Source organism: Penaeus vannamei, chromosome 35 (assembly GCF_042767895.1).
Source record: "Penaeus vannamei isolate JL-2024 chromosome 35, ASM4276789v1, whole genome shotgun sequence".
Taxonomy (NCBI): domain Eukaryota; kingdom Metazoa; phylum Arthropoda; class Malacostraca; order Decapoda; family Penaeidae; genus Penaeus; species Penaeus vannamei.
This window is the reverse complement of record NC_091583.1, coordinates 10104059-10128495: the sequence shown is the minus strand read 5'-3', so window position 1 is coordinate 10128495 and position 24437 is coordinate 10104059. Positions and strand designations below refer to the sequence as shown.

Below are 24437 nucleotides of genomic sequence, written 5' to 3'. Positions count from 1 at the left end.
TATCTTAAGCATGCGACGCCCTTCAGGTGGTTGCGGGAGGAAGCTGTGGCCGCCGACGACGACTCCGCGACGGACGACCTGCGGACCGATCGACGACATGAGGAGGGGGGAGGGGGGAGGGGGAGGGGGCCAGGAGGAAAGGGACAGTTTCATTTCCTCTTTTTTAAGGACATTCCTGAGGCGCAGACGGCGACTTCGACGCGCCCGTAAATACCTATCTTCATCGTCTTCCTCCCGATCGCCATCTTTAATCATCTGTTATTATTCTTGTCGTCCGCTTATTCCTCCCTCCTTCCTCGTCCTCGCCTCCTTCCTCCTCCTCCTTCTTATTCGGAGCATAATTACGTATCATAACACTCCCCTTTAATTAATGACGGGTCCGTTGAGGCGAGTCCTCAGGGTACAAAGACTTGATAGCGCGGCGCCCCGAGCTACCCGCACGCGAACCAGGTGACGTGGGACTCGAACCTCGGCCTCAGGCGATGTGCCGAACTGGTTTCGTGTGCGTGTGTGTGTCGGCTATGTGTGTGTGTGTGCATGTGTGTGGATGTCTGCGTGTTCTCTACGTACACATGGTTCTGGAGTGTGCGCGTGCAAGGATAAGCCTGGTGTTTCTTTCTCTCGTTTGTCTTTCTTCTGCGATTCCAGATTTAGCTGACTTTGTTATTATTTATTTTTTTTCTTTCCTCCGCTTTGAGTCCCGGTGGTGGGGATCTTAGCTTTTCCACGTCTTGGATGTGTTGCTCTACGTCTTTTCTTGCCCCAATGCCCACATAACCGACCGGCAAGCTTTGGGTTCCGAAGATGCGGTCCCGAGCGATTAGAACGGTCAGTCATCATATTGCTCGCGGATTTATCCTACTTAAGGGGGATTTACCATCTTGGGCTCTATGCGTTCGTAGGATAACGTCGGTAATCCCTTTCTGAGGAGTCGAGTCGCGCGGTCTCAGGAGGGACTTAGAAAATCGGTTTTGAAGTTTAATAAAAATTCAAGTGGAGCGGAAAGAATGAGAAAGAAAGAAAGAAAAGAAAAAAGAGAAGGAAAAGGAATAACGTAGATGTGCGGGTCGTTTTTTTTCTTCTTTTTATTCGAGATTCGTTGCTGCTTTCGTTTTATCTTGGAGAAAAGCAGCTGCGGGGATATTGTGTTTTGACGATCATGTGCCATTTTGGGAGGTAATGTTTCCGGTTATAAATCATCTATCACCATTTTTTTTGCTTTTTTCTTTCCAAACGAGCGGACGGCCGAGAGTGCGGGTGCTAATGACGACGCGGTAATGAGGCAGCTGGGGCCGCGCGGGACGGGCTGGGCGTCCGATGCGAGCGACAGATTTATCGCGCGGACAAAACGGCGCTCTCTGCCGCGATCGGCGTCGGGCAAACAAGCGGCGTGTCTCCCGACGGGGCGCGGCGCTTATCGGCCGAGATCCAGCAGCCGATTCACCGCCGATACGACACCCGATGCCCGAAACCCCAGCAGATGCCCTGATAACCCCTCGGGACATCGAGTCCTGCATGTACCTGGTGTGGGTTTTGTAGTTATAAATAGCCTGGCCACGCGACGCCTTTGTGCCCACAGCCCCACACGCCCCCACACTTCTAATCCTCGAGTCCACAGTCGGGCCGGGGCGAGCGGGAAACTGGTCCTTCGGGCGGGGCTCCGCAAGGGCGACAACTGCCGAAGGAGGTCGCGGCCCTTTGTTAGTTTTGATAGAGAGCGGCCGTGTCCTCGGAGGCCAGGAAAATGGACGAAATTTCGGAATTAGTCCAGCATTGTGCGGGCGGGCTATAAACCCTTTGACGTTGGCTAGAAAGAGTTATAAACATTTTGAGGGCCGCGCGCCCGTGGTTCCGTCGCCATTTCCAATTATAACTGTCAATGTGTTTACAGATTTGTGTGTTTGAGTGTCTGGCCGGAGTGGAGGGCGGGCGGAGGGGCCTTGGGGTGGAAGGCGAACTAGAAGGTTCTAGTCGCCCCCCCCCCCCCCGACTCCCCTTTGTCGGGGTGTCGGATACGGCGACAAGGAGACGGATAGCCTTCATTACGGTCGGCAATTAAATTCCCGCCGGATAGGAGGCTCCGGCCGCGAGAGCGAGGCCGAAGCCGCAAATTATCTAAGACTTCTCGACGGCGCTGCGACATTCTCACGCCACGGCGGCCCCGCCTCCGAGACCTCGCGGGCGCCGCGGCCAACCCTTCCCGGCCTTTCGGGGCGCGCGGGGCTTCGGAAATGACGGAGCCAGCCCCATTTTCAGGGACATTAAGGGCCGTGATGTTGTATTTTCGGAGGAACATGGCGATTTAGTCGCCGAGCCTCCCCGCCCGCTCGCCAACCCGTCCGGGCGGCCGCTGAGTAAACACGCCTCGTAACCGCCGTCGCTGTCGTAGGCCCAAGACCTCGCCTAGGCCTACGCTCCCCCCTCCGCCCCGCCCCGACACTCGCTTCGCAAACTAGTTATGTCTCCATTAAGCAAAGGTGCCACGGAATTCGGGTGATTACCATGTTTACACGCGCCGCGGGCCGTGGGCGGAGAGGGCGGAGAGGGCGGTGCGGGCGGACTTTTCCCGTTCAAATTTCTCCCCCAAATTTCACATCGCGAGACCGCACAGGGCTAATAAGGCCTACTAACGAATCCTAACGACGGTCATTTAGGCGTATGTGTCCCTCCATTACGCATCATTTAATGGACGGGTAACACGGGTATATACTTCGTGTTTATCTGTTTCTTTTTTCTTCTTCGTCTCCTCCTCCTCCTCTTCCTTCTTCTTCTTCGTCTTCGTCTTCTCCTCCATCTTCTTTTTTTTCTTCTTCTCATCTGCATTCATTTCTCTATATTCATTATTATTGCTTGCAGGTCAATCTAGTCTAGAAGATATATAATTTTAATCTCTCTCTCTCTCTCTCTCTCTCTCTCTCTCTCTCTCTCTCTCTCTGTCTCTCTCTCTCTCTCTCTGTCTGTCTCTCTCTCTCTCTCTCTCTCTCTCTTTCCCCTCCCCCTTTTCTCTTTCTCTTTCATTCTTCCTTTCTCCGTTTCTTTCCCTCTCCGTATGTGACTCACGTTAGGTCACAGCTACTCTGCCGACCACGCGACCGCAGCGAAACACACCTATTCACCGCCCACACAGCACGCCCTCGCCCAAACCAACACGCTCGTAACAAATATAACCTACCCCCCCCCCTCTTACACAGCCCGGCCTTTCACGCAGGGCCCGTCACCCGTCACCCTATGTCACCCTCGACCACCCGTCACCCTATGTCACCCTCGACCACCCGCTCTCCCTCGGGACAAGGCGGCGCATCTCCTTGGAGGAATCCGAGTCTTCTGAGTGCTCTTGTTCTCTCCTTCTTTTCTTTTACTTTTGCTGCTTCCTATTCTTATTTCCTTCCCTTTTCTTCTTTTTTCTTTTTCTCCTCTTCTTATTTTTATCCTCCTCTTCTTCTTCTACTTCTTCTTCTTCTTCTTCTTTTTCTTCTCCACCACCTCCTCCTCCTCCTCCTCCTCCTCCTCCTCCTCCTCCTCCTCCATCCATCAGGGCACGGAGCCCCCCGCCGAGGTGCGGTTGGAGGGTGTTCCGCTGCCTGTAACTCACCCAGCGGCCTCCATCTTGAGGTCCGCCGCCCCCAGCACGCAGGAATGTGTCAGGTGGGGGTGGGTGCCCCTATCCCCCCCCCCGGTCATGCTTGGGATTGTGATGATGAAAGTGATGATAGTGATGGCTGTGATCTAGGCTGTGTATTTGATTCCCGTTGTGTTCGATTGGGAATTGTTTAAATGCTGGATATGCAAGAATTGTACAGAAAGATTTATTCCCAAGATGTGATAAGACGGGTGTAGAAGAGGGGGGTGGGGGGGGCGGGGGAGGTGGAGAAAGGAAGTGAGGTCTTAAGATACACGTCGTTAACTCGTGGGCAAGGAGGAGGGGCGTGTCCGGCCAGGCATATGGGCGTGGAATGGGCGGTTAGACCAATACCCACTCTCCCCCCTCCCCCCCCTCCCCCCCGCTGAGTCGTGCCATACAACCGCACCGTCTCAACCGCCATCATGGACTCGACCGCACGCCAGCGCCACCTTCAGGTCTAAGGCGGCCGTGAGATATCTCTGAGCGTCGTTATCTACGTCTTCTTCCTCCGCTGCCTCGGGATGCCCTTATTTGTCTTCGTGTCTCGGGCTTTTGAACCTCGCTTATCTGATATCTCTTATCTGCCGAGATGAGGGTCGAATATCCGACCGTATGTCTCCCTAAGCATTTTTTTCTCGTTTTTTTTTTCTTTCTTTCGTTTTAGGCTTTCGTTTGTATCATTACCTTCATGTATTTTAAAAGATTATAATTATCTATTATCTTAATCATCGCGATATCAGTAAAGTAATTATATATCATTATCCTGATCAGAAAGAATAAGTATTATCACATATACACGTATTTTTTTCTTCGTCTTTCTTAGAAATCGGGAAACTGTGTCCTGATTTCCAGTGAATGTTAATTTATTTCCTTTGTCGATTTCTTTGTTAACAGCGTCTCGCCAAACGCTTAGCCACATCAACGGCAAACAAAGTAACCGAAGAATGACCAGAGTAACCGCACGGGGCATACATGGCGCCGAGGAAGGAGAAAGTTCTAGACCCGGGTTGTGGTCTCGACTTTTCATTTCGTTTTATTTGCAGGTTTTTTTTTACTCGTTTTCGGTGTAAGACGACATGTGTAAGATGTCTGAGTTTTCGATATCTTTTATTAGAAAAAATTATGTTTGTTTGCACCAGATATCGCGTTGTTAGTGATGCCTCTGATGTGAGGGTGACGTAACTCGAGCATGAAATAGACGAGCGGAGGAACGTGAGTCACGTGTATACATTTGCACCTTGATTTTTAAAACCGTTTTCAGATAAACAGGCGCTAATGAACATGTGGGGGGGGGGGGGGGGAATGAGTGTGTTCCCATGAGATGAGCTCACCTCAGCCTGATCTCGCGAACTACGAGAAAATGCGAGAAACGGCGTCCAGTGCACGGGACAGTGAGGGAATACCCGGATGTAAGGGAAGGGGAGGAGAGGGGAAGATTTCTACCATTTCGGGTTGAGAGTTTCCCCTCGCAGCCTATGGAAACTGTCTGGGCGAGGGGGGGGTGTTGATGTATAGCGTCCGGCGCGAGGGGAGATGCGAGAGAAAACGGGCAGAGGGGACATGTGTGGGGGGGAACACTTTCTTTATTTTCCTTATTTTATTTTGTGTTCGCAGTCATTTGCGTATTTGGCAGAAAGAAATATGTTTGCGGAGAAAATGGCACAGCAAATTAAATTGGAAAAGGGGGGGGGGGAGCGGTCACGTGCAAGGTGTGAGAGGCTACGCTGACTAATCAGGGCAGCCAACCGCGCCGCTCGTGTCTGACCGGAAGTGACGTCAGGAAATAGGGTTGCTGATGCTGATGAGAAGGCGACTCATTTTCCGGAACAAGTTGCAGTCATGCTATTTTTTATAAGACAAAAATCGAAAAAAAAAATCACAAAGAACGAATTCATTCAGATTTTATTTTTATTTAAATCGCCCAAAAACAAACACGGAATCGAACAGCACGCAGACTTGACATCCTCGCCCGTACTTCCGGTGTTCGGCGCAAAATATATTGTTACGGGCGGCCATTTTTGCGGGCGAGTTGTCGAAACGGAAGCAAAATGCGCGCGTGCGTTGGGTGGAGTCGTTTAAAAGTCCGGGAAACCAACGCCTCTGTCACAATTACATTAAATTATAGGGATGCTGGAATCCACGCCTATGTGGCTTTCGAGTTTATTTGATTTGGTGTTTATTTACTTCTTACTGATTTCTGTTATTCATCGGGTAACTGGGATGCGCTGTGGTTAATCCCGTGTGCAATAATTCTATCTGCGTGAGGATGTGAGTTGGGAAGGTTATAAACGGAAGAGGATCCGACACCATAAATTCCCTTGACACGGCGTGCGACCTCACACCCAAGCGCACTCCTGACCGCAAACCTCGATGCTCATTTGTCACGTGGGGCGAATCGCGTCACAGATAAAAGTCTTTCACAGCAGTGCACGGCTGAAAAATGAAATGATATTGGTTTAGGATAACAAAGATGGCGAGATGTTAAACACACACGCTCGCACACACACACACGCACACACACACACACACACACACACACACACACACACACACACACACACACACACACACACACACACACACACACACACACACACACACACACACACACACAAGCTATGAATAGATATTAATAATAATCGACGGATTTGAGACCACACACAAGAAGCTCTCCTCGAAGATGGCCATCCTAAGAAGGGATTTAGTTGTAAACAGCGCGCAGGGCAAGGATTAAAGGCCGTTAATCCTGTGCAGTCCTTTTGTTTCTCGTCGGAGCTTTGACCGCTGGTTCCATTCCTCCGACAAATCCTCCCAGATGCCGGCGCTGGTCCTCGCTCCTCGTGTAAGACCTTGGAGAATGTTGTAAATGCGAGGCTGGAACGCGTAGGTTTTAATGCTTTGTTGGACGGGGAATGTGTGTGTGTGTGTGCGTGAGAGAGAGAGAGAGAGAGAGAGAGAGAGAGAGAGAGAGAGAGAGAGAGAGAGAGAGAGAGAGAGAGAGAGAGAGAGAGAGAGAGAGAGAGAAAGAGTTAGTGAGTGAGTGAGTGAGTGAGTGAGTGAATGAATGAAGGAGGGAGCGAGCGAGCGAGCGAGCGAGTGGATGAGTGAATATCTGTCTGTGTGTCTGTCTCTTCGTCCGTGTGCGTGTATGCGTGTGTGCGTGCGTGTGCGTGTCGCCTTTGTGTGCACGGGCGTTGTTTGTGTTGGCACGAGTTGGTCCTGTGTTTCTCGCCGAGGCCGAGCCTTTGAGGGCGGAACACGTGCTCGCCTCGCCCGGGCAGCTGAAGGGCTCTCCTGTGCGTGATTACAGCCTCATCTATGGGTGAATGGGGGCGGGCCAAGGGGGCGATTGTGTGGCCAAAGAAAGCTGATATAATAGCCCTAATGGGTGGAGGTGGAATGAGGACTCGAGAAAGAAGAGGGGGTGGAGGGAATTACAGAGGAAAGAGAAAGAGAGAGTGAGGAAAGGGGGAGAGAAAGACTGTGGCTATGGGTATTTGGTTACTGCTCAACAAGGCATAGACCGCAGCCTCCCCTTGCCCCCACCTCCCTCCTCCCCCTTACCTGCCCCCCCCTCCTTTCCCCGCCTTCCTCCCCAACCAGTATTTGAGGAGGAATTTTGATGCAGCCGTAGATACCAATCCAAATTGTGGGTTCTCGTCTTTTGTCGCCATACCGCTTTTCTTCTTTCCTTTTTTTCTCTTCTTCTCTCTCTCTTTTTTTCTCGTTTTATCTCGGGGGAATCTCAGGGAGGATGTTTAAAAAGCGAAAGGCTGTGCATTTCACCTTGGCCTATTTTGAGTGCCTCGCTGGCCGGTGACAAAAGAAGTGAGAGTTGCTTGGTATATCGGCCATTTAAACTTCCTTAATCGAATGTATTTTATTATAAGGGAATGTGTAGCTCTCAAGTGCTTAACATTTTATATTTTTTCCTCTTGGTTTACATTTTCTGGTCGATGGGGCACAGCCCTTCCGTTCGCCGCCCTCTCAGCAGCAATTAAGTGTTGTCTAACTTTTTAGACAGCCGACTGCCCTCGCGGAACCGGGCATCTGGGGGCACCGAAGGGGATCAAGGAGCCCTTAATTGATTCCCGAGGACGTCGTCATGCCCCGCCGGCCCGAGGGGAGTCCTTCACCTGGCGGGAGGGAGGGGGGGAGGGAAGGAAGGAGGGGTGCTGCGTGCGTCTTCGTGTGCGGGTGTCATTGGCGTCGCGGACTTAACAGCGTGTCAGGCAATTTAACGCAGCCGTCTCAGGACACTGGCTTCCCTCCCCCTCTCTCCCCTCTCTTTCCCCACCCCCTCTTCCCTCTCCCCCGAGCCCTCCCTGGCGTCGCTTGGGGAGGTTAATGAGCTGCAAAGTGGGCCATCTGCAGGGTCGCCCTCCGCCTCCTCCTCCTCCGCCTCGCCTGGTTATTCCGTATCGTCTTTTCTTCCTCTCGTCTTCCTGTTTCCTTCCTCTTCTTCCTTTTTCCTGTCCTGGGATTGGCTTCAGGGGGGAGGGTCAGGGAGGGAGAAGGGAGAGAGGACATCACACCCTCCACTGGGTCGTGACATCAGCACATTAATATCAACGCGAATTAACCTTGATGTCCCGGACGCTACAAGGTGAACGCAAAGATGTCCTAAGAAGTTTAATCCGTAGTGCTTGAAGTCGGTAATATTTTTTCTTTTGTTCTCTCTAAAGTAATTGTTGCAGTCATTCATTAAATGTAATTCCCATTTCTGCGTTCTATCTTTTTTCAATTGAGACGTCGGTATTTTTTGATACTCAGATTTTGGTTATGTATTACGGTATTAAAGTGGTTATATAACAGGGATGCAGAACGTAATGTATACAACGTCCCCTGAATTTCGGTCCAGTCGGGGTCTCCTTCGGTGCCCTCTCGATGTCCCCTCGGTGCCCTGAGTGTAATTTCGCTGCCCTTGTGAATGCGTGTGTGCCTGAGTGATCCCGCGACGCCCAGCCCCGTTCCGTTGCGATCCGTCTGGAGTGCCGGAAAGCTGCGTCCGTCCCCGCCGTTGCGTCTCCCGCGGCCCTCGAGCGAAACTTTACGGACGTCCCTCCGCCGACCGTTACGTGAGCGCGTCTTCTCCAGGTGCAATGGGCAGGGCTCTCTGAAGCCGACACGTGCCCATGCCCCCTCCCCCCCTCTCTCTCTCTCCCCTCTTCTCCTCGTATCTCCTGCCTCCTCCCTTTTCGTCTGCCTTCGGTCCCCCCATCCCACCCCTTTCTCTTCCCTTCTCTCTGTCCTCATTTTTTCTTTCTTTCTCTGTGCCTTTGCCTTTTTTATTCTGTTATCTGCTCTCTCCATTTTCGTCGGCACCTCCCCCCCTTCTTCATTTATCAGGTCTTGCCCTTTAACTCTTTTCTTTCTTTCATTCTCTCTCTCTCTCTCTCTCTCTCTCTCTCTCTCTCTCTCTCTTTCTCTTCTCTCTCTCTCTCTCTCTCTCTCTCTATCTCTCTCTCTCTCTCTCTCTCTCTCTCTCTCTCTCTCTCTCTCTCTCTCTCTCTCTCTCTCTCTCTCTCCATATCTATATATCTATCTATACATCTATCAAAAATGTCTATCATCAACCCCTTTCCCTCCTCTCTTTTCTCTTACTCTTTCTCTATATCCTTTCTTGCCTCTCACCCCCTCTCCCCTCTCTCCCCCTCCCCCTATCCCCCAAGGGGCGTCTGCTCGCATGTCTCGCCCTACACAAACCGGTTGCAGTCTCCTTCAAGGCTGTGGATGTCCCCCTCTCCCTCCCCTCTCACTCTCTCCTACTCTTTATCCCTTCTCCTTCTTCCTTCTCTCTTACCACTTTCTAATTTCGCTAGTCTATTTTCTTCCCCTTTCCTTCCCTCCGTTTCCATTTCTCTCTTTATTTTCCGCTTCTCCTATCGTCCTCTCTCCGTACGTTTCCCTAATTTCTCTCTTCTCTCCTCTCCTCTCGTCCCTCTTCTTTCTCCCTTCTCCCGCCTCTTCTTTATTCTCCCTTACTCCCCCGTCCTCCATCTCCCCTCCTCACCTCCCTTCCCCTCCACCCCCCTTCTTCAGAGCCAACAGCGGCCCTCTCTTCAATAGCATCATTCGTTGATACTAGTTCGATATGACGTGTTTAATGAGTTGCACTCGATCGTGTGTGTGTGTGTGTGTGTGTGTGTGTGTGTGTGTGTGTGTGTGTGTGTGTGTGTGTGTGCGCGTGTGCGTGTGTGTGATTGCGAATTTCTCTTCGTTAAATCTTGATCTTTCCTTATTTTTGACTTCTGGATTATATGTTAATAAACGAATTGGATGATCAGATAGAAAAAGATACAGATATGAAAGCGAAAAAATGCCTCAAAGGTTAGATATAAGTAAAAAGAAGAGAAAAAGAGAGAAGGGCGGGATGCGCACGGCCCGAGCCCCGGCGGCGTCTCAATCCGTGCTTGCGCGCCTCGACCGTTAAACAAGAGCGGCCATCTTTTCAGGTTATTTTCAGTTACGATTTCTCTCGGCTTTTCGCTTTACGAGGAGAATGAACACATTCACACTGAGGCTGAGGGGGGGGGGGGGTGGAAGAGGGGAGTAGAGAAGGGGAAAGGGAGGCCTGGGGATATGGGGGTGGGGGCAGAGTAGAGGGGGTAGGTCGCTGTTGGTCGTTGGGACAAAGGTGGGAGGGGGGGGGGGAGGGGGCCACGATAACGGCTGGATCGCTACCGTTGGCGGCATTGACATCCCCGGCCGCGTAGGACTCCCCTCCCCCCTCTCCCCCTTCTCGTATTCCTCGAAAAGATTTATGTTCATTAGGCTACAGGGTTGGGGAGGTGGGGGAGTAGGGGGAGGGAGTGGGATAGGCTACGTAACGAAAAAAATATATGTATATATTAATCATTTACATTTACTCCTTTGAAAATAGTACGTTACGGAAAAATATTTTTATATATCTTTTTTTCAAATCCTGCAAGCGACTTTCCCGCCAGACCTCGCCGAACCCCCCCCCCCCTCCCCCTCCTCCCCCACCCACCCTGGAGAAAGAAAAAATAAGCGATCGAATTATTATTTTTCGCAGTCATAACGCCCACTTTGTTATTATAATAAGGCGCAAATGAGCCATAAAAGCAATAAATAGTGCTAATTATGATAGCCGCCAAAGTTGAGGCTAATGGCGGATGACGTCACAAAAACCGCAGAGAACGGCTGTGCTTGAAGGCCCAGGTGTGAGGACCCCCCCCCCTCCCCCGCCCGTGCTTGCGAGGATCATGCACGCACGCCGAGGCAGGGTCGGGGCGGGTATTCGGGTGGAATTGGTCGGCGGGGAGATAGATAGAGGCGTGGAGATAGATAAGATACAGGGGAGGGAGGGAGGAGGGAAGGGAAGGGTAGAGGGTAAGGAGGAGGGGGAGGGAGGGAAGGAGGGGTGGGGAGAAGGGAGTGAGAGAAGGAGAGGAGGGAGAAAAGGAGGGGTGGGGAGAGGAGGGGTGGAGAGAGGAGGGAGGAAAGGAGGGGTGGGGAGGAAGGGAGTGAAGGGAGGGAGAGAGGGATGGGGTGAAAGGAGAGGAAGGAGGGGTGGGGAGAAGGAGGGAGGGAAGGAGGGGTGGGGTGGGAGAAGGAGGAGGGAAGGTGGGGGTGGGGAGAGGGGGGGGGAGGGACATTGCTTGGTTTGAATCACTCGCGAATTGGAGTAATGATTGCGACCTTTTTGTCGTGGGGGGGGGGGGGGTGTATTACTCTCTGGCGTGAGTAATGATCCCTTGATGATGCGAATTCAACCTAAATATAAAAAAGGAAGGAATAAAAGAGTCGTTGTGGCTTCTGGATCCGCTCGGGCCTTATTTATTTGTGGGTATTATTCGTATCATAAGGTAATCTATCGCGTTCTGTAGGGGGTAAAAAGGGGGGGGGGGTGCGGGGGGGGGGGGTAAGAGAGGTGAACGGCGGTCGGCTCGGGGCGGACGGACGGAGGGGCGGGCGGGCGGCTGGAATAGGCCCAGGTAGGCGTAGGCCCGAAAAGGCGTCTCCGAAATTTGTCGATTCCGCGTGCATTGCCGTGAAGAGCTGGGAGGGGGGGGGGCGAGTGTGTGGGGGGGGGGGGTATGAGCTCTGGGTGTGCGGGGAGGGGGGGGGGTGCAACTTTAGCGGCGGTCGATGGCCAAAACGCAGGCGGTGTTTGCAGGCGCTTTGTGCAGTGTTGACACAGGCGGGGCGTGGTGGCCGGAGGGGGGGGGGGGATGGCAATCACGGCCCCGATGAGCCTGCGCGGCGTGTGCATGCGGTGCTTGCGGCTGCGGCCTTTCAGGAGCATTCAAGCACGGCGGTGTAGGCACAAAGAGGGCGTCGCGCCAGTGCTACCGCCTCGACACTTCATACGGAACGATTATGGCCGAGCGGAGCCATAAATTCGGCTTACACTGCGCGGGCTTTGTTGGGCACTAGAGTGGAAAAGATGGCTGCCTCTAGAAGCGCGTCCGCCGATGCACGCAGACACAAGTGGGTGGCTGCAGCGCCGCCTCGGGGGCTGCGGCGCCTCCGCGGCTGCGCCCTAGGCGGCTTCGCTCTTATGTCGGGTTCTGGTGTACTTCTTTCGTTTCTCCCTCTCTCTCTCTCTCTCTCTCCCTCTCCTCCTCGCCTTTCTGCTGTCACATATTCCCTGGCTGGTCGCTCCTCCTTATCAATCTTCCCTTTTCCCACCTACCTCCTCTCGCTCCTCCTCCTCCTCCTCTTCCTCTTCCGAGCGGCGCGGTCCTCCTCCCTGAGCCGCGACGGAAGGGTCCGCGTCCCTCCTCGGCGGCCCAATATACCCTCTGTCGGCGCCAGTTTTTACATGGTTTGCAACGGGATCCCTTGATTGCAGCTTTTGGCACCGGCTCCTGTTGGTGGGTTTGCAAATGAATGCAATTCGAGTTGTAGTTAATGCCCCTCGGGGGGATGAGGCCGGGAGGGGAGGGCGAGGGGCAGGGGCCCTTCTGGCGCTGGCATTCAGACAAATTTTCACTTGATTTACGGCGTTTCTTCGGGAGTTACCTGGGCGTGTGAAGATGGAGTGGTCCGCGCGGGTTGCTCAACGCGGAGGTGAGAAATAACTAGGTAACAGTGAGGACTTGGGAGGAGAGGAGGAGGGCGTGGAAGGGAAGGAGGACGGGGAGGGGAAGGAGAGGCAGAGGGAGGGTAAGGTATATTCCTAAGAAGCAATGGTGAATATCGGGCCACCTCCTCCCTCCCCCGTCCCTCCCCCCTCCTCGCTCTGTGTCCACGTGCTTTCAGGCGTCTTGCTGGCAGGTATTCACGGCTCTCCCTCAATGACGCGGGCCGTGAAGGTGCTCGCCTCTCACCCTCCATAGAGCTCAGCCTCCCGCGCTTTCTAAAGGCCCCGTGACCCTTATCCGCTTAGGGCAGATGGGTCCTCCTGACGCGGGAGAGGGCTTTGGAAGTCCCCCTCCTCGACGCGTCTGGAGGAAACCCGGATCATCCTCGGCAGGGTTGCTAGGGACCTCCTCGCAAGGGCGTCGGGGGAGGCGGGGAGGGGGCAGGGCGGCAGGGGACAGGGGGAGGGGAGGCAGGGAAAGAAGGGACGAGACGGGACATATTACCCAAGTTACATAAATAAGACGTCGATGAGAATGTTTGGCTTGGGGGGAAGACGAGGGGGACGAAGGAGGGGACACGGGGTACCTCCTCTCTTCCCACTCCCCCCTACCTACCTTATCCTGATCCTCTTCGTCCTCCTCCTCCTCCTCTTCCATTCTCTCCCCTCTCTCCTCCTTTTTTCCCCGTCGCGTCTCCCTCCTCTTGCATCCCTCCCTCCCTCCCTCCCTCCCTCCCTCCCTCCCTGATACCCTCGACTGCGAAGATGAATGTTTTGCGAGGAACTAGGGTCGCCAGTCCCTTCGTACCCGACATCAATACGTGCATACAAACCTACGCTCATACATACACGCAGATTAATGCATACCTACAGACAGATAGACAGACCGATAGACAGATAAGTGGAAAGACAGACAGATGAATAAGCAGACGCGCAGACAGATAGGCATTCTCTAATTTGTTATTTGGTTCGTCTGGTGTGAATTTGACACAGATAAACGGACAGACAGACAAACAGACATGCGCATCTACACTCTAATCCCGCCGTATACCATAAAAACCTCCAAAGTTCCTCGCCTCCTCCAATTTGTTATTTGCTTCGTCTGGTGTGATATTGACACGGTAATGGATGTGGCGAGGGTGCAAATTTCTCGTGAATTATGACCTCCCGTGAGGGTTGGGTATTTTTAGCATATAATATACATATAAAGCTTCGGGGATGTCGAACTCCACAAGTGTTGGGGCTTCATTTTTTCCAATTGCTTGCGGTTTGTGTGCTTGTGCAGGACGCGGGTGATTCACTCCTGCTCTTGGCTCACCCTCTCTCCTCTCTTCGCTTCTCACTCTCTTGCTTTTCTCTTGTTTTGTCTCCTCTCTTTCTCTCTCTCTCTCTCTCTCTCTCTTCTCTCTTCTCTCTCTCTCTCTCTCTCTCTCTCTCTCTCTCTCTCTCTCTCTCTCTCTCTCTCTCTCTCTCTCTCTCTCTCTCTCTCTCTCTCTCTCTCTCTCTCTCTCTCACACACACACACACACACACACACACACACACACACACACACACACACACACACATACACACATACACATGGCAGACAAGTCCTAATGAATTATTGGCGGGAGGGCGGAGTCGCTCTCTTCAATCGATAGGAATAGCCGATGTCCTCATAATAAGAAGTAATTCACCTTACACACACACACACACACACACACACACACACACACACACACACACACACACACACACACACACACACACACACACACACACACACACACACACACACACACACACACACACGCACACAGACAGACAGACACAAACGGAGATCGCAGGGGCAGGAGCAAGTGGCAAGGGGCGCCTGCACGGGTTGGTATTAGTTAAGTGGACTGGCGCTGCAGCTTACAATCTCTCCCGCTGGGTACCTATTTATTACCATTTCATGCTGTTCGAACGCCATGGACACCTATTACAAATTGGTGCGGTTCATGACAGAATTATCTGTGTTTATATCTACTTGTCTGTCTAATCTATCTGTCAGTGTGGCTGTCTGTGTGTCTGTGTGTTTTATGGAGCAAAAGGGAATGAAGGCTTACACTCTACCAAACGTAAACAGCGTCGGTGTAGTAGTAGTAGTAATAGTAGTAGTAGCAGCAGCAGCGACATCGGGAGATATCGCTGTGTCACGCACTGGCGTCACTACCGCCAGGCTTCCGGTTCTCGTAGCACTACTCGCCGTGGGAAACGCTCTAGTAGTCAGACGCACGCACGCACGCACCCACACGCGCTACGTACGCCCGCACTTTTTTTTCACGCCAGCAAGCCCGAATGCACGAGGCCCATTACCGCCAGGAGCCGTAATTGTGAACGGAGTAACAGTCCCCGCACGTGGGGGCGAAGGGCGCGCTGCGTGACGCACAGCCTAGACTCCCCGGACACATGTAAAATCCAGCTGTAAACGCATCGTCATATCCAGCTGCGCATGTAAACGGCCGGATACTTGGCGCGGCGGCCGTCATACCCACGTCGGCGGCGGAGTGACCCGGCGAGTGGATTTCTCCGGCAGGGACTTTTTGCCGGCGTCGGGCCCCGCCGCTCGACATCTGGCAGGCGGGTGACCCAGCCTCGCCCGCCCGCCTTGGCCGCCCGCGTCTCGCCCACGAAGTAGTCAATAAACCTCATTCGGGGGAACGTGTGGAGGGTCGTCATGTCGAGATTTTTTATGCTTTCCTTATTTTCGCTCTCTCTCTCTCTCTCTCTCTCTCTCTCTCTCTCTCTCTCTCTCTCTCTCTCTCTCTCTCTCTCTCTCTCTCTCTCTCTCTCTTTCTCTCTCTCTCTTTTTCGCTCTCTCTCTCTCTCTCTCTTTCTCTCTCTCTCTCTTTCTCTCTCTCTCTCTCTCTCTCTCTCTCTCTCTCTCTCTCTCTCTATCTATCTATCTATCTATCTATCTATCTATCTATATATATATCTCACTTTCATTCCCCTTTACACTCCCTTTTCATCCTTCAAAGGCTGGTAAAAAAAAAATCCGTTTTTACGCAGATCTGTTTTTGCGCTAAGCAGTAAACGTTCCTTTTAGTCACTGCATTAACCGCCTCAAGTACCTTTCTTCTTGCCTTTTTTTTACTGCCGAAAAAGTGACGTCGAAGAAATTGTTGTCAGAGTAACGCGAAGGAAATAGGGGGGGGGGGGGAGACGGACCAGGGGTGGGAGGAAGGGGAGGAGGGAAGGGAGGTATATCGCGTCGGTACGTCTCATCTTTATTACTTTTTTCATCCATATTAATGAAATTGTCTGAATATAGAGCGAATCCAGACGCGGAGAGTGCGAATGTGAGCGAAGAGAGGGGGAGGAGAGGGAGGAAGAAGCTAGGGAGGGGGGAGGAGGAAGCGGGAGAAGGGGGGGGGGGAGAGGAAGCTATAGAGGGAGGAGAGGAGGGGGAGGGGGAGGAGAGGCAGGCAGGCAGGCATACCCACGCTTTGAATAGGCCTCGCAGCCTTGCTTACATCGCGATAGGTGCGTATAGGCCTACGGTTAAATTGGCATAGTTTCGTGATGGAGTAATTGGCATGTGAAATAGGATGGGCGTATTTCGAGGGCGTCGGGAGGCAGGCTTTGATTACAATACGATCATGTGTCGGTGATATATATAAAAAAGAGGAAGAATTAATAGGCCGTACTCAGGTAGCGGTACATGCTAATGAGGCGAAAAGGAAATATAGGCCTATAGATGGAGAAGCTCGCCCCACCTCATTTACATGTGACTGACGTGTTAAGAGAGAGAGAGAGAGCGGAGGCCTAGAAGAGACGAGCAATATAGAGATCAGGTTCTGGTGCCGTTGTGCGATTCAGTCCAGTTAACAGGATCAGATCGTATGGACGGGAGGGCGATCCCATGCAGATTTCCTTGCGGGGGGGGGGGGGTAGAGAGAGAGGGAAGGAGGAGGGGGTAGGAGATAGAAAAGGAGAGCAGTGAGGGGAGGGAGGGAGGGAGAGGAGGGGGGAGGAGATAGAAAGAGAGAGAGGGAGGAGGGAGAGGGAGAGGGAGGATAGGAGATAGAAAAAGAGAGCAGTGGGGGGGAGGGAGGGAGATTATAACGAGGTTTTTAAACACTAGTTTCCCAGCCCATATTACCAGAACTTTATTAATACCATCGGGATTCCAACCGCGGTACCTTGCACGACATCACAAACAACAGTTAACTCGCACTGGTATCGTGTTTCCAACCACACAACTACGGATACCAACCACACACACAGCCTGAGGGTACCATGAGGTGGCGTGGAAAAAGGTACCGCTAGAGGGAGGATGTTGGGGGGGGGGGGCGGGGGTTAGTGAATGCTTTAATAAGGAGATCTCTGGAAAATTTATTATTATTATTATTATTATTATTATTATTATTATTATTATTATTATGTATTTCGTCTTCCTAGCATCCTTTAAAACAAACTATGATAGACCGTACGTAGCTTACTAAATAATGTACTAAATCTCATTTATTAATTTGATTTGAAAAACAAAATAATGGGAAGTTCAGATAGTTGTTTTTTCCATCATCGTAAGTGTACTCATTTCAGGCAGAATATCTCTCTAGAATATAACACGTTTCACTAAATTCGAAAGCGAGACAGAAATACCCAGCAACAGGCATCCAAGCGGCCTGAGAAAAACACTAGTTGGACTCCCGACGGCCGCCATTTTTAAATGTCCAGGTGGTAGTAGAGGACCGCGTGGCTGTAGAAAACGGGACGCGGTGTACCCTCAGTTTAAAGGAAATTGCGTGATTTTTTATGTTCCTCTGAGTGTTTATTTGATTTCTTAATTCATATGGAATGCGCGGGGCTTGTTCTTCAGTGGGGTGCAATGGAGAGTCTATTGCCAAGACCGAAAAGCAAACAGAGCGGCGTCTTAGCAGGGCGTTTAAATACCCACGCGGTAGCGAGGAGACGGTATACAAAAGCCCAGCCCGTCTATCCCTGGGGCGTCACAATGCCGTCTGGCAGCTGATAGAGGAACCTTCATAGCCACCCTCCACTGCTCTCACAACCTACACAATCGCCTCATAACCCAACAACAAGAAATACTCCACAAATAACACAAGTTTCATGATCTCTGGGTCGCGTTCGCCCTCGGGCTGTTTGTGTGTGAGAGAGAGTGTCTGCGAGTGGAGCTGGGAGAGCAGGGAGCAGCAGCCAGCTTCCAGTGCACCACGTGGTCTGTTCTGCACTCTCTCCTATCTCTCTTCTCTTCTCCCTTCCTTTTTCTTCTCTCTTCTCTCATTTCTCATCTCGCTTCTGTCATCTCACATCCCTCTTCTCTTGTCTCTCCACTTCTCGCTTCCATCTCTCTTCTTCACACTTCCCTGTCTTCCTCTCTCTCTCTCTCTCTCTCTCTCTCTCTCTCTCTCTCTCTCTCTCTCTCTCTCTCTCTCTCTCTCTCTCTCTCTCTCTCTCTCTCTCTCTCTCTCTCTCTCTCTCTCTCTCTCTCTCTAACCCTGTCAGTCAGTGTACACAGTCTGCAATGGTACATTTAGTGCCGGCGTGTGTGTCGTCGGTTCGTCGGTGGCCGAACACGGGTTTTAACAGCCACGGTTCAACGAACGGGGAGAGGAAAGAGGAAGCCGATAAAAATAGGAGGTAGTTAACAATGGGCAGGTTGTGCTAATTAAGGGTTAACCGAAATGATTCCGGACGTTCAACCCTTTAAAGGCCAATGCAACAGTGGACGCGCGCCGGAAACACGGGAGAGGAAATGTCCGGATGAGAGATCTCTTTCCGGAAACTACAACGCCACGCCAAGTAGTGATCCGGAGGCTGGCGGCGGCGGCGGCTTGGGGGAGGGGGAGGGGGAGGGGGGGGATGCCTCGACGCCGGCCTCGCTTTCCTCTCTCTCTCTCTCTCTCTCTCCCTCTCTGTCTGTCTGTCTGTCTGTCTCTCTCTCTCTCTCTCTCTCTCTCTCTCTCTCTCTCTCTCTCTCTCTCTCTCTGTATCTGTCTATATCTAGCTCCCCCCTCCCTCCCCTCTATCTATCTATCTATCTTTATCTCTCCCTCTATCTATCTGTCTATCTCTATCTCACTCTCTTTCTCTCTCTTCTTCTTCTTCTTCTTTTCTTCTTCTCTTGTTTCGTTTTGCTGGTTTTATGTATGTTTCCACGTTGGAAACATATATAAACATACAGTAGAATCAACCCAGTTCAACGCGCTTTTCTGGCGTTCCATAAAAATCAGTAATGAGAAAAAGCGGACCTTAGAACAACACTTCAATCCCCATAGGAGAAAATAAGAGTAAGAGTCGCCATAGCATGCCAGACGAGGAGGAATTCAGCACCACGTGTTAAAGGTCCCGGCGTAAGGTCCTTTCGCCTCGGGACGAGAGAAAACGGGAAGCGAGTGCTGGACGTGAAGTGGGGGGAGAGGGGGGGGCTGAGGGGTGGAGGAGGGGGGGAGGGGACGCTACTGCACTTCGTCATATTCACCTTTTCCTGTATTGTGTCCTCGATGCTGTTCGTATTTGTCATGGAGAGAGAGAGAGCGTTACTGTTTATAGATTTCATCTTCGTGTATGTCTGGATTTTTCCAAGATCGAGTGTGCGTATCGATATTTTTGTGTGTATATTGACAAGATGTAGATTTTTTTCATCGTGTCTTATTTACATATGATATCTTCCTTGCGATACCTAGAAAGTTCTCCCAGTCAGGTGACTCACCAAATAGAGCGATAAAAACCCATAAATCTCCTCTGGCGCGGGGCCATTGGGCTCAAAATCCGCTCTGAAAGGCCGGAGTCCCCGCCTAAGGGTCAGCCCCCGTGGCCGGCGCCTCCCCCGAGCCCGGCGCGGCTGCCCTGGTGTCTCCGATCCCTCCATACATCCTCGTTCGACACAACAACAATGCAAAACAAAGGCGCGGGCGAGGACAATGGCGGCCGGCTCGGGGGCGCACAATGGGCTTGCAGGTCGTCGCGGCGAGGAGCTTGCCCTCGCGGGGGGTGCGGGAGGGGGAGGGGGGGGGCGGGCGCGGCTGGCGGAGTCCTTCCCGCTGCGGCCTTGTCGGAGGACTCGGCGGGGCAGGAGAGGGAGGCCGAAAGGGCGGGGGGCGGCGGGCGGGCGTATCATTGTTGCAGATAAGCGTGAGGTTTGCGGGCGGCCATCGGCGCGTCTCCGTGATTGGCCTCCGGAGGTCGTCATTACGCTCCGGGAGGCCGAGGCGTCTCCAAGAGGCTCAGTGGCCCCCTTTCGAGGCTAATGGCGGCGTAATGGGAGTATGTAAATGAGGAAAGGCTCTCGGGCCCCTTTGAAAGACGACGCGCCATTATGGCTCGAGGACACGCCGAAGGAGGAGGGCGGGAGCATGCAGGGCCTTTTAGTTCTCGGCTCCTGCCTTTGTGCCCCGTGCAAGGATCCGGATGCTGCAGCAAGGGAGGGACGAGGCGAGTTATGGGGACGTAATGCATCCTGGCGGCCCTCGGAGTCGTGTTTTTTCACCCAAAGCATAATGGCGCTGTCAGTCGACCCGGGCGAGCGACGCGGACAATCGCCGAAGGAGAGTGTGAAGCTCCGGTATTGTGGGCGAGTGACATGGGTCAGGTCCCGCCGCTGTTTCCCCGGGACGGCAGCGGCGGGGCCCTTTGTCGCTTTCGTTAGTGTGTTCCCATTTGGGCTCCAGCATTCAGCCCTCCCCCACCCCAGTCCCTGTTTCCTGCCGTGAATATCCAAAGCTTTCTCTCTCTCTCTCTCTCTCTCTCTCTCTCTCTCTCTCTCTCTCTCTCTCTCTCTCTCTCTCTCTCTCTCTCTCTCTCTCTCTCTCTCTCTCTCATTTCGCTGGCCAATACCTCCGTTCGCGCTCCTGCTTTTCACCTGCAGATTCCATCTACCTTTGGAAGTCCCCGCATTGAAGTGGCATTAGCGATATTAGCTCGATGGCTGTCTTAAGGAAAAGGAATGTTTACCGACAGCTATAGCCCCTATTACAGACGGCACAAAGGCCATATTCCCTTAATGATGGCCAGTTCTCCGTTTCTTGAAAGGAAGCCTTAGGTCTTGGGCCAAGGATCCGTTGGGGCGTCTTTGGCGTGGCAGCCCCTCGGGAGAATATCAATCGGGATTAAGGGGGATGATCCTGCCTCGTGGAAATTTAGATTGTCAGCAAAGCTAGGCCCGAGGACTGCCTACGATTATTCCCGCCGCCCAGATTTAGATGTAGGAGGCGATAGAGGCCGACCAGTGTTCGCTGATTTAGATTAAACTCCCGATAAATATGGTAATAGGGCTTCTGGTCTCAGCGGGCGGGGGCTATCGGAGCCCCGGGATCTTATCGGCCGAAGTGTGTTGTGTGGCGGACATTATCCGAGCCCTGGGAACGGCTTTATCTTCTGCGAATGACTTATTTTGAACTGCCTCAAGCCCTCTGTTTCAAGACTAACCTCCGCCTTTCCTCCCGCAGAGCCCGAGTTCGTGCAGGTGGAGCCCTCGGCCGTGGCGGTGGCGTCCATCGTCGCCGCCGTGCGAGGCCTCAACGTCGCCGAGTGGGCGGCCATCCTGTCCAGCCTGGCGGACGCCGTCAACCTGGACGCCCACGCCCTCCAGCCCATCGTCGAGCAGATCGAGATGGTCGTCGAGAAGGAGACGGCGATCCTCCCTGAAAGCATGCACGTGCAGCAGCAAGCACAGCAGGCACAGCAGCAGCAACAGCAGCAGCACCCCACCACGCCCACGAACAAGCAGCAGCCCACCTCGCCCATGGAGTTTTTTGACGGCAACGAAACTCCGACCGACCTGACGGACATCCACTTCTGATGGCGGAAGCGTCAGTAGGGCGTTGCATGTCGGCCGCAGCGGCCTCGCGGGCGCCGCTGCGGGGCTTAGACGTAGAAGTCGTAACGGACGCGCTGCAGAGGAGACGCGGCCGGCGCGGGTCGAGCCCTCACATCCTCCTCCTTGCGCCTCAGGTATCCGAGGATCAGACAGCGTTCCTGGCGAAGGACCTCCGACGGGGCCGCGGAGGGACGCCTGTGCAGATCCTCAAAATGAAGAAAAAGTTTTCTTTTCAAGCGAAGCTGTAGCCTAACCAAAGACATTTCAAGGAGGAAGTGAAGTGGCCGCGACGCCCGACGGCCGCCGCAGACGGGTGGAAATCCAAAGGCCCCCTCGGCAGGGTCGCTGGGTGACACGTCGCCGAGGCCCGAGGGGGCGGCGAGAGCAGGATCCGTCGCGGGAGCGCCGGCGCGTCCCAACGCAGCGCGATCTGGCTCATACCAAATGGTGTAGATCTCAGTCATTTTTCTGTATCCAGTCAAAGTCAGGGGCGGGGGACCTTGGGGAACGACGTCCTCTCCTTCGGGAGTTGCAGGCTGCCTCGGGCCTTTGCTGCTTCTCAAGGGTGCTCCCAAAAATATATAAAAAAGTACAACAAAAATTGCATCCTTAAGATTCAGTCCAGCGCCAGGACGCCTCGACTCGCAAGGGAAGGAGGGCCTTGAAGTAACTAAACCGCAGGAGAAGCAGGACCATCAGTCGAAGACGCTGATGGAGGGTCGAGCGCAGGGAGAAGGAGAAGGAGGAGAAGGGCGCGGCAACAATCCGGCGCCTCCTGCTCCCTCCATCCTTCCCGCGCCCTACACCCTCCTGCCGAGCCTTTAGGTGTACAGTAGATTAAGTAGTGCCTTAAGAGACAAGCCCGTCTGGAAACCTGTCGTGTTGCAGGCGAGAAGTTGCCCCGTTGCGTCGCTCTCGCTGATGTCAACGGGAGCCGGTTGATCGCAACGAGTTCGAGAAGAACATCGGAAAACAAAGAATCGCTCTCGTCCCCAGCTGGACTCGAGAGCGGCCGCCTTCAAGCTGTACGCGCAACCCCCCTTATTTTCCTTCACGAAACATATTCGAACACGACATAACGTGTCAGTATTATTTAAGTCATAATCAAATATATGTTAATGGAAACGTCAGAACCACGGTGCTCTTATATTTTTGGATTCTCAACAAGACGAGGAGGACTTAGCGGATTCGGGCATTAGCTTGGGGAAGGTCTCAGTCCAGTGTTTGTGGATGCTGTTCTGGAGATAACAAACGAACAAATTCCATGATCTCGTAGGTTGTATGAGAAAACCATGCGCAAATAACATTGTTCTCTCTTGTATAAATCATATTATGTATATATTGTGTATACTTGTTAATATTGCTACTTATAGGCTGTTTTATAATATATATTTTGAAGTATGTAACGTGGATTCCAGTGTCGCTTCGTTTATCAGATGCTTACCCCTTTTCCCTCGAGTATCAGAAAGCAGTTTTGATGCCTGAATATATTATATTTGTAATCTTTCATTCCTACGTTTATTTGCATTCTATTTGCGTTCTTGTGAATCTAATTGCCTTTTATTTCGATTTGGTAACGTTTTGTTCGAGTGTTTGTCAACCTCTTTACCTGAATAAGTGCCTTGTGCCTCAAGTCGGAAGCTCTGTCTAGAATGCATTCACTTCCGTCGTTTGTAGAGAAGTATAAGCGATCAACTTGTCGGATCTACTATTTTTCCATTTTTCTGTACGGAATATTTGTGCCTTATAAAAAATTCCATGAGGTGATAAAAAATATAATTTGAAGAATTGTGATGTCTTAAAAAAATGATTGTCACTGTTTAGTTAATTTATAGAGTAATATTATATTTGATATAAAAATCTCCATATTCTGCACACACGCAGACAGGAAAGGAAAGAATTATCGATATAATTTTTAAGTAATTGTGAATGGTGAATAGATGCATGTTTGTCAAGCTCGTGAGAGTAAAAGTGATGCTTGGATGAGTAAAATATTTTTTAGAAAATCTTCAAAAATATAATCCTAGGATAAATTGTAATTTCAATTATCATTTATTTTATTATATTTTATTTTTTCGTCTCGCTTTTTTTTCGTTTTCTTCAAAGCACTGAAATAACCGTCCGTGTTTTTTCTCTCAAACGTTCCTTTAATGATTATTATTAGATACTATCGTCATTATTCATCTTATTGATATGTATTTTTTTCTATTCTTATTTTTATTTATGTCTTTGAATGTAGTATGGCGTGTGTGATGACCTGGCCTCAGGTATTCTCTAGTCGCGACCTTTCTTGGGGTTTGGGAGAGGGGGGGCGGGGGGGAGGGGGAATGTTCAGCCATGGCGAATCCAGTCTTCCTTTTTTTTTTTCTTTTTTTTTTATTCATTCGTTTGATCACCGCTTTTTTTTTATCATTTCTTTCGTCTATTTGGGATATGTATGGATTTTTTTTTTATTGTTAAGAGGCGAAGTCAGTTTCGAATTTCACCCCCACTCCCGTTTTCTTTCACACGTCGAAGTCTGTGTATTTATTTAAGTCTCCCCCTATTTATTTATTATTTTTTTTCTTTCTCTTCCAACCACCTCCCCCTCCTCCCACCCCCTCCCCCTCTCTGCTGCCACACGATACACACATAATTTATGCATTTTCACAAACACAAACATAAATACGTTTTTATATCATTTTTTTTCTCCCGATCAAAGTCTGGCTGTCATTGTCGACTCCGCCCACTCAGAAGAAAGGTTGTCTAATACCTCGTTTTCTTTAAATGATTTTTTTTTTTTTTTTTTTTTTTTTTTTTTTTTTTTTTTTTTTTTACTTCAATTTCTCTTTTTTTAACGAAGCGTTGTGTGTTGTGTACAAAAGTTTCACACATGCTTTGCCTACGTAGTGTTCTGTAAGATAGACACGAAGGCTTTTTCCTCCAGTTTCTTGCGTTGAAACTGTATTAATTTTATT

At 51.5% G+C, this 24437-nt stretch overlaps 1 protein-coding gene across 1 annotated transcript in view; it reads left to right on the top strand.

Moving 5' to 3' along the window:
* The window catches only part of LOC113821812 (G1/S-specific cyclin-D2), a 47144-nt gene that overhangs the window by 22248 nt on the left and 459 nt on the right, over nt 1-24437 (top strand). The window contains exon 4 of the mRNA XM_027374370.2: nt 21110-24437. This exon is cut by the window's right edge and continues 459 nt beyond it. Within this exon, the coding sequence (XP_027230171.1) occupies nt 21110-21462 (353 nt within the window). The 3' untranslated portion in view covers nt 21463-24437. The remainder of the gene's footprint in view (nt 1-21109) is intronic.